Here is an 11,019-nt window from a genome sequence, read left to right as displayed (position 1 = left end):
AATCTAAATATTGAGAAAATTGCCTTTAAAGTTGTCCAAATTAAGTTCTTAGCAATGCACATTACTAGGTTTTAATATATTCACGGTATGAAATGTACAAAATATCTTTATGGAACATGATCTTTACTTCATATCCTAATTAGTTTTGGCATAAAAAAAGAAAATAAATAATTTTGACCCATACAATGCATTGTTGGCTGTTGCTACAAAACCCCCTGCTATTTATGACTGGTTTTGAGGTCCAGGGTTACAATATAAAACATAACAACATTACTTTGACAAATCCAAATGCAATGCTATAAACACTGTTTCTTAGTTTGCTTAAGGTCATGGGTGGCTTGGTATAAAAAACAGACATGGTTTTTACAGGGATCAGTTTTTTAAATGCTTTTCTCATAAATTGGGCACATTCATTGTTGGTCACTCCCCCATGCTGTAAAATGTCTATATGACAACATTTAATATTGTATAGCCTACAATATTATATTAAAGGTGGTGCAATATACAATGTACATAGTAGATATTTAATCATTCCCAACATTATAGCTAGCCTACACATAGAAAACTGTGTGACAAGCAATCCAGTAAACATAAAAAAGTACTTCTGTAAACGGGAGTAAAAATAGAATCACACAGAACGTGTGCATGGAACACACCCATCTCATCCCGAGAAAGGGTTAACAGAAGGAGGTAAAAGTATCTTTTATTCAGTGGGAGTGCGATTCGAGACCCGGGAAAAGTCACGCCTGAGTGTAGAGGCGAAAGACCGAGCGGTCCTTGTGAACGAGACACCATTTACATATTCCTCCCTAAGGGTTTAAAGGCGTGTGTACCAGCAGAGATTAGTGGGACATACCTCCGCACTTTGGCACTGGACTACTCTAACGGCACCTTCGGTCTCTGCGTTTTTGTAATAACACTACTTCTCCAGAGACAGGTAAGTTTCATACCTCTTCTGCATGGAGCTCTAGTGCGCGTTCTCAAGGAGAGTTCAAGTGCTGCATGACCGCACATGTCTGATGACTACTTGCTCAAACTTAGTTTTATATTAGTTACTTTAAGCTGTAGATTCTATATGTAACTGGAATGTATTTAATATCGGGTTGTTAAAGCATGGGATAGTGTGTGGTTATCGAGCGCGCATGGCTGAGGCGTGCGTAAAGCTTATAGGTCATTATGTAAGCGTGGGGAAGTTTGTGAGATTTATTCCTCATTTTCCTGCATTACATGTCTGAGTTATTTAGTGTTTTGTGCAAATCTTCGTTCGACAAAAAATAAATAAAAATACACTGATTATTCCAAGATTTCCGTGTTCACATGCAAATCCAGATGTTTGGTGAAGATGGAGCGTATAAAAAGAGTGCTTCCCTCATATTAAAATAATAATAATAGTCGGTAATAGTAACTGAAAGCAATATTTTTAATTTTGTGCTTAAAGATCTTTTTTTTTCAGAAAGAAGCGAACTTTCCGAATATTAAGTAAATGCTCCCAAATAATTTTTGTTGTATTAAAACCGGTTTGTTTCGTTGACGTCATGGAAGTGTTATATCGCGCGTCACGCGGATTAAAGTTTTTACAGTTCTGACAACGTCTAACTTTTGCAACATAATTAATTATGGAAACATCTCATCTATATTTCTGCCCTTTTCACAAGCGCATCGCCATGCTTTTTTAGTTAATCGAAAATTAAAGTTCTATCATTGTTTAACTTCTCCAAAAAGTATGACTCTTTTTCTTCCGTGGAACCGTATTCAGAAAGTGAGTAATTGACAACCTCGGTCATCGTTCACTTCCCTTGCATGTTTTAGGAAAAGTTAATAACGAATGAGGGTGACTTCTTCCTAACCGCTCATTTTGTGTTCCAGTGAAGAAAGATAATCACACAGGTTTGGTCCAACATGAGGTCGAATATATGATGACTCTTGACTTTCATTTTCGAGTGACCTATCCCTTTAAAACAACAGAAACGTGAGCGCGTGTGATAAATAAGTGGGCTGAGTGCAGGTGAATTCCGCAGTGGGGTGAATGTGAGTTGAGTCGAGCGTGCATCTGAGCGAGGGTAACGCGCTAATTGGCGTTGCGTGCCCGCAGGGCCTCTCAGAGGAATGCCGCGCCGTCACTTTGGCTTTGGGCTGCTGCATTGAATTTTTGTGGACTCTAGCAACAATGAAACTGCACATAGAGTTGGAACGACACGGCCAGCTCGAATACTGCGACCTTCTCTCTGCTTTTATTAGCTACTAGGCTATATTAGGTCACATCTGTATTCACGGTGAACGTAGATTATGAAGCTAGTGATGTTCAATTCGTTCATGAACTGTTGACAAGTTTAGAACTTGTCCTTTAACTTTGGCATGAAATGAAAAATCACAATCATTTTTTTCTGTATGCATGCTATGCCATGTATGTTTAAAAAAAATATTTTGACCTTTTTATTTTTAACTAAAAGTCATAAATGGACCAGTGTTGCCAACTAATTTTCAGGTGAAGATGCTAAAGGCATGTCAATTTGTTGCTCAGAGTTGCTAAATTACATTGTAATGTCACTGCACCATGATATTATAACAAATTATGATGCAAAATTTTCACTACTTTAACTACACTTTTAAAATATATATTAATTTAGATCTGTATATTATGTTATATAATATTAAAATCTAAATAACTATTTATATTATTTATATACAATACAAAACAAAAACGTGTGCCTTTTTATTGTTTGAGTCATTTATCAAAAGCTGCTAATAGTTGCCAAATACATTTTTAAAATAGCAAGATTTGTTGCTAGGTGCTTTTCGAGGAAAAAAGTTGCTAGGGTAAAAGTGAAAAGTTGCTTAATTTAGCAACTGAACTGGACAACAGACTTCTGTCTGGTGACACATGCAGGACTTATGCAGTCACGTGGTCTGCCTAAACCCTGCCTCTTAAACTCAAATTTACCCAGAGTCCCTTTCAAGGAAAGTCTGTTCACTTGTGGCCATATTTCCAACGCCTCCAGGCAGCTATTTCGGGCACCCAAGATCAAGTTCTGTTTACTTGATTGGGGAAATCCAGAAATCAACAACAAAATCTGACATGAATGGTCCCATAGGCCTACATGTTATTTTTTATACTCAAATAGCATAGAAAAATACTGCTGAACCAGCAAATGTTCATGTGCAGTCCTCAGAACACTCACTGTTTCTTTGGCCCTGTCCCAAATGGCTCTCTTCATGTGTACTTGCAGTATTGAGGGCTTACAATGCCAACCATGAGCATTTGTCCTTTAGGTCCATAAGTGCATGGTGTGTTCAATTTGTCATTTTAGCTTAAAGAAGGATGCTCACGAGTGCCCCCTTTGTGTCCATTGCACCCTCTTGAAGCACTTTTGCTGAGCCCACACTGAGACGAGCTCCACAGCAGACTTACGGCATTACATCAAGAAAGTCTGTGGACTCAGAGGAAGACTGCAAGTGTTTAGGGTGTGATTTGGGACAGGGCCTAAGACAACTGCAGCTTCTAACAGCCATGGCAGTGATGCCATGACTTTACCAGCTGGCAATTGTTTATTTTATGTAGAAGACAGGACTTATCCCACCATATTGTCTGTTAGTTTATCTGTCTCATTATATCTTAAGTATTTGGCTCATATGCCTCCACTTTTGAGTGCAACACCCACATCTACAAATCTATTCAACAACTAATATACAGAACCAAGTTCACGCTCACTTTCGATAATCTGTTACACTTATTAATGTTATTGCACAATTTCAATAGAATTCATTTTGCAGCACATTCTTAAATGGAATAAACACATTTAAAAAAATCAGACCTGATGCACATTCTTTATCATTTATCATCATTTTGAGGACTTTAACGCACCATTTGTAACTACCTTACTTTTCTACACTTACAGTACTTGAGGAAACATGTTTTGCGTTATTCATAATAGACCTTGATAATGATCTTAATCTTTTTTTATGTGTAACTTAAGATAGGTTTTGTGATCATTGTGGCAGATTCAAATACACACATACACACTCAAAAGTGCATTAATACAAAAACCTTCCTCACATCAGGTTCAGTCGACAATCTCTGTCATTCATACAGACCTTTGATGTGGCCTCTTATTGTATTCTCTCTTATTCACCTCTCAGTTCTCCCACTGGGCTGTGGAGAGAGCTTGTGTGTTTATAGGACCCATAAGGAAAACTTACGCATTGTCACTTAGATAATGAACTTGAAATGATATCCATAGAAGTTGAGAAGTAAGTGCCTTTGTGTGTGTACTTGCACACTCTTGTCTGCGGACTTAAGCACATTGTCCTCTAGCCATTTCTTGTTGGATGCACCTGGAGGTCTTGCCTGTGTCCTGTTTGCATAATGTGGTTTGACACTTTCCCCAGTTTCCCTATTTCCCCAAAACTAATGTGCATGTCAGATATAGACTGTTATAAAGACTATAAATGCATTCCAAAGTGATGGGTAAAGGTCATTATGAGTTATAATGACACCGAAATGCGTTCACAACCCTCAGGGTGCAACATGAACAACAGCTGTGATCTGAAAGTATGAATGGCTGATGAGTGTTGTGTTGATGGGCTAAATGTTTCTACCTTGTGGGAGTTTTGAACTACAGTTGACCATGAACTCCATATAATGATATTAAACATGGCACTATTAAAGGCAGTTCTCCCAAATATGAAACATTTGTCATCATCTTGTGACAATAAGATCAGAATTCTGACCTCTCAAAAGAATCCATAAAAATAGTCCCCAATGTGAAGGAATTTTCCTTTTAGATTTTTCCCCCATATTTTGAAGTGCACATTGCATGGTGTTTTAGGTTTAAAGGAACACAGCTGTTTTTCTCATGGTGTAAACAATTAGTTTCTTGTTTACACCAGATTTGTGTTTCTTATTCTTTTAAGCAAATTGCCTGTGTTTGGCCCATTTGCAAATCAGTCAGTAAAATCTTCTACAGTTAACTAACTAAATGCACATGGCTTGCTAATCAAAACGGATGAATTAATTCTCAGCGAAACTGTCCCACTCTTCACAACTTCTAAACAATCTATTATCGTGCAAGCTATCAGTGATCTGAAATGAGCCATTCAATTATCAGAATCTGTCAGACCAATTACTAGAGATGTTCCGATACCCTTTTTCTCTTCCCGATACCGATTCCGATACCTGGCCTCAGGGTATCGGCCGATACCGAGTACTGATCCGATACCTGGGTGTATATCTGTATATACAGCTGTATATACTACTAGCCCTGTGTAAATTGCTAGAATTTTTTTATGGTGTGCTTCAGACAGATCCCTCAATAAAACATGAACAAATACATGGTGAACTACTGTATTTATTACAGTATTTTTATTATCTAACATGAATTTGACAGTATTATTTATTTTCTTATGCAAAAAAGAACTTCAAATGCAGCCAAAAATCTAACACCGCAAACTAAAAAAGGTATTTAAGTTTTACAATATAACTGTATAAAAAAACTGCAACAAAAAAGATCTATTAATCAGATAATCTCTTTACAACAAAACAAGTAAAAAACAAGCAACCATCTAGGCATAATTATTATTATTATAGAGATGTATTATTATTACTGTAGGCTACAACAGTAGCTTTATATATTGTCAATTTACTCATGTAAACCAAACATTTATTTTAATGGGCTGCCATGAAGATCTTTGAGTGTCTGTGTTTATGATATGACAGTATTCTCAAATGAAACGGTAAATTCTCATGAAGTGACGGTTTATGCGTTCGTGCCCTCATGACACACAGCAGAGACTACAAAACAGCGAGCTCTCGCGCATCTGTGCCAGTCACCCACAGAGATGTAGATTTTGCGGGAGTAATATTTAAATAGTATTTTGCAGTTTAATATTCACAGACACTAGTATATATTCGGCTACTGTCTGGAGCCCTGCGTTTTGACTTACACGGAAGCAACTGAACGCAGTTGCCGGTACTGAATATACTCGAGAGTCTGTAACTACCGGTACTACAGAGACATACTGCTAACCACTGATCTATAATATAGTAGCGGTTTCACTGTCTTTTGGCAGTTTAGAATGTGATGAGTGATCCAGTCATATATAGATAAGGGCTGCTAACGCGTTTTCATTTCTTCTTCGCTGCTCTAAACAGGGGTTGCTTGTGGCAACACAGCACAACTTCCTGTGTTTTCAATGCATTTTGAGCAGCGAAGAAGAACCGTGCAGCGGTTAGGCAAAGCTTGCGGTCATAACTAGGTCTTTTTTAAGAAAATGGTATCGGATCGGTATATGGGTTCATGTACTCGCCGATGCCGATGCCAGAATTTGTTGTGGTATCGGAGATATTTCCGATACTAGTATCGGAATCGGAACAACTCTACCAATTACTGACACAATTACTAAGTTTTGAAGCATGAATTCAATGTTTTGGTTGAGTTACTACATTTTATAGACATGCTAATGGAGTTGTGATGTGCCATAAAAAAAGTTGTGACAATTACACGCACAGTGCAATATTGATACTGTTTCAAGTCATTATTTTTATTTGTCCTATTTTTCTATTTCTCGGAGGGTATTTTAGTGTTTCCTATGGTCAAATAATGTATGATCACATATTTAGTTGAGACATAGGTCAATGTAATCTATAACACTTATCTATTAATTATATCTCAGAGTTCCATTATGTTTTTTTCAAGTTATATTTGCTATGTTTTGCCACTTTTTGCCATTTAACCAGGTCTAATGTTCCTTTTTTTTGACAGGACTGAGAGGAAGAAATAAAAAAGACTACTGAAATAGTGATGCCATCCAACAAGTACTCCTCCGCTATCATGGCGGAAAGTGACAAGATGACTGCCACGGTAAGATAAAGAAAGAATGATGGGATAGCATTAGGTTCTGTCATAATTTGCCATCGACAGAAGGGGACATTTCGAAAAAAAAATCTGCACGCAGTTGCAATGAATGGTGCAAATGTGCACATTTTTTGCATATTTCCTCTATATTGTGCCGTCTTATTTACTACATTCTAATATTGTGCAATAGCTTAAACCGCTATTCACCAAAAATCCAGCGTCCACCCTGACACACGGTTCCAGTGTCTGCATCACTTTAATGAAATCAGCCTTACTTTCACTCCTACATGCACACAAAGAGTGGAGGTGTGGAGTGGTGTGGGTGTCTCTCTCACTCGTCTCTGGTGTTTTGGGTTCAAAATGAGGCCAAAGGTGCAGTGGAATTTATAGGATTAGAGAAAGGAGAGAGAGAGGGGACAATGGCAGTGTCTGGTTCTCCTGGTGGAAGAGCTGCCTTAACAGGTTTTTTTTTTTATGGCAGCTCGATTCAACTTTGTCCTGATTTTTTTTTTACATTCTAATTGATTTTTCTGTAAATGAGGCAAGACTGCTTCATTTCTTTCTTCTGATCCTGCACTCCATAGAGCGCAAAGAGAGAGAGATAAAGAGAGAGAGAGCAGGCTCTTTGAACGCTGCACCTGGCCGAGGAAGTGCTCTGGATCTCAGAGACCAGCTGCTTGGCCGGGGAGGAGAGAGAAGCATACTGGCCATTCAGATGCCCAGGAACACATGCCATGGCAATTTGAGCTCAACTGAACCTAGTCTGTACTAACAAATCTGTTTTATGAAACGTCTTAAAAGGTTCTGACCTCTTTTAACTCTGTTGCAGCATGTCAGTGTTCTGAACATCATTACTTCTTTTTAACTTAAAGGAATGTTTGGGTTAAATACGGGTTAAGCTACTGACACAATTCTTCATATGCTGTCAGTAACCACAGAGAGTTATTTAAACTCGCCTTAGTTTGAAAAGAAAAATGTGCTGACAGAAATGGAAGTCTGTGGTGTAGGGTTGTCACGATAGCATTAGTACTTTCTGAAATCCTGAAAGTATGGTTATAGTCTTGCCATATTTATGACATTAATGTCATTTGTCACAGCTCAAGTGTTTTGAGTTTAAAGTGATAGTTCACCCAAAATTGAAAACTCTGTCATAATTTACTCTCACTTCAAAGCTGTATGACTTACTTTTCTCTTTGTGAAACAAAAATTAAGATACTTTGAGAAACATTTTTTCCTTTTTTTATCCACACAGTGGAAGTCAGTGGTCACCAAAACTGTGTGGATACCAACATCCTTCAAAACTTAATTTTTACATTCCACAGAAAGTCATACAGGTTTGGAACAACACGAGGATGAAGGATTCTGATGACAGAATTTTCCTTTTTGGGTGAACTATCCCTTTACGGCTGGAAACTCTATGGTTCGTATTGCAAATCTGAGTTTCACTCGTGGATTAATTGTGTGAAAACAGGTTCATTGACTTACAGGTTTGAAGACATGACATGTGCTTCCACATTTTGCATCTTGTCTGGAATTATGTATGTCTGCTTTAACATAACTGTTATCTGATGAGCCTCTCTACTCAGTGTGCTCAAATATGCCTTTGGTTACTGTGAGAGTGTGCGATCTCTGGGAAATAAGTGAGTTTTCACACATTACTATTCCTTGGTGTGTGTGTAGTATTATGTGGATAAAAAGGGGATCTGAGCCAACTGGTTTGATCCACTGACTTTCTCCGGCCTTTCAAAAGCTTGAGGATGGGGTCGGGGGCCCCTTTAGGCAAAACCAGTGCAGGGGGTGTCATTAGGAGCCAGCAGAAAGATAAACTGAATGACTGAAGGAGCCCATAAACCCTTTCACCTCTCCAGCCTCTGCTTGCCTGTAAATCATGAATACATGGTTTAGTTTTATTTAAGCTTATCATGTTTGTTCATGCTAATGTGATTTGAGCAGCTCTTAAAAGAGATATTTTGGTCATGCAGTGCTCCTATGCTTCATGCTGATGCATGAACAACAATTCATGTTTCAGGATTGTCATTCCTATGTAAGTCATTGTTCAAATCATTGTATTTTATAAAACACTTACTTAAAGTGATTCACCCAAAATGAAAATCCCGTCATTTCCAGACAAACTTATAATCTGGTTTAATCCAAGTCTTGTGAAGAGATAAAATGGCTTTATATAATTTATATTATAATAAACCAAAGTCTTATGGGTTTGAAATGGCATGAGGGTGAGTGAATGATGGTATAATTTAAATTTTTGCCTGAACTAGGCTATCCATTCAAGACATTAAATCTACTTGGATGAGCTGTTATTAAATTACTACAAACACACATCTGAGACTGCACAGGCACATTGAGCATTGGTTTGTAGAAGTTTGACTTGAAAATATGCATGAAGAACATTTGTATGCACAAACAATATTTTATTTAGAACTTATAAAATCAAACCACTTACACATTCAGCGTGGTTGGGGTGGTTGGTGGGAGTAAGTGTGTGTGTGTGTGTGTGCTGTGTGTGCATGTTGGCAAGACCTCTGGTCCTCTGCAGCACAGCTGTGGCATGAAAGATGTCTAGCATTCCAGTAGATGGTTCCAGAAATGCGACAGCAGCCTGTATTGTTCCCACATTAATGAACGCACAATCTTTAGCCTGTGTGCTTTACTCTGTGCCTGTACTTATAGAAAACAGTGTTATCTTCAGTTCCTTATCGTTTTCAATTTTCATATGCATGTCCACATACAGAAACAATAATTGTCTTGTTTAAATGTTCAAATGAAGACCGGATTATAAAGCTGTAAAGTGTCATATCATACAAATATTTTTTACCTGTAGGATAATTATGTACATTTTGAAATTTAAAATAAGTTAATGGGTTGTTAATAATGAGATTTGAATCTTAAAATAAAGTGTGACCAAAGATTTATTTTTTCAGAGGCACCGAGAAATAAATAGGGATAAATTCAGTATCTTTAAAATTATTGAGATAAATTACAAAGGCTGCAAAATTATTAAATATTATTTAATGAAATTAATAAAGTAGTTATTTTAAAAAGAGTTTTTTATTTCAGTGCATCCCTACTAAATATGGCAAATATAACATTTTAATACTATAAAGTAAAATGCAAACCAGGGATTTCTTATAAGGGAGAAACTAATTTTTGATTGATAGAAAAGGACACTGTGATCTGATTAATTAAAATGATTCAGGCTTATCATACAATCACACATGCTAGAAAAGTTAAAACACTTTTAAAACATACAGGTGCTTCTCAATAAATTAGAATGTCGTGGAAAAGTTTGTTTATTTCAATAATTCAACTTAAATTGGGAATAATAAATCCAGTGCACACAGACTGAAGTAGTTTAAGTCTTTGGTTCTTTTAATTGTGATAATTTTGGTTCACATTTAACATGCCAATCAGCTAATCAACTCAAAACACCTGTCTGTACATGTCCTGAGCCTTCAGAATGGTCTCTCAGTTTGGTTCACTAGGCTACACAATCATGAGGAAGACTGATCTGACAGTTGTCCAGAAGACAATCATTGACACCCTTCACAAGGAGGGTTAACCACAAAGATTCATTGCCAAAGAAGCTGTCTGTTCGCAGAGTGCTGTATCCAAGCATGTTAACAGAAAGTTGAGTTGAAGGAAAAAGTGTGAAAGAAAAAGATGCACAACCAACCAAGAGAACCACAGCCTTATGAGGATTGTCAAGCAAAATCGATTCAAGAACTTGAGTGAACTTGGACTGAAGGAATGGACTGAGGCGGTGGTTAAGGCATGGGCTTCCAGACCACCTCAGCAGTGCCACAAACTGATCACCTCCATGCCAAGCTGAACTGAGGCAGTAATTAAAGCAAAAAGAGCCCCTACCAAGTATTGAGTACATGTACTGTAAATGAACATACTTTCCAGAAGTGAAACTTTAGGAATATTGTGAAATATTAATATTATTATTTAAATAACTGTTTTCTATTTGAATGTATTTTAAATGTAAATGTTAAGATATAATTTATTCCTGTGGCAAAACTGAATTTTCAGTATCATTACTCTTCAGTGTCACATGATCCTTCAGAAATCTTTCTAATTTGCTGATTTGCTGCTAAAGAAACATTTCTTATTGTTAGCATTTTTGAAAACACTTGTGCTGCTTTATATT

General features: G+C 37.1%; 1 protein-coding gene across 3 annotated transcripts in view; it reads left to right on the top strand.

Annotated features, from left to right (window-relative positions):
• Positions 1-11,019, top strand: part of LOC113041160 (DNA (cytosine-5)-methyltransferase 3B-like) — a 40,529-nt gene that overhangs the window by 2,383 nt on the left and 27,127 nt on the right. For 2 of the 3 annotated variants that reach the window (XM_026199537.1, XM_026199535.1), the window contains exons 1-2: positions 725-937; positions 6,759-6,857. In XM_026199537.1, coding sequence (XP_026055322.1) covers positions 6,798-6,857 — 60 coding nt within the window. In that variant the 5' untranslated portion in view covers positions 725-937; positions 6,759-6,797. Of the gene's footprint in view, positions 1-724; positions 938-6,758; positions 6,858-11,019 lie in introns of those variants that run through there. The other variant, XM_026199536.1, reaches the window with a different exon arrangement.

Source organism: Carassius auratus, chromosome 23 (genome assembly GCF_003368295.1).
Source record: "Carassius auratus strain Wakin chromosome 23, ASM336829v1, whole genome shotgun sequence".
Classification (NCBI taxonomy): domain Eukaryota; kingdom Metazoa; phylum Chordata; class Actinopteri; order Cypriniformes; family Cyprinidae; genus Carassius; species Carassius auratus.
Note: the sequence above shows the minus strand (reverse complement) of the source record. Positions and strands in the feature narration are given on the sequence as shown.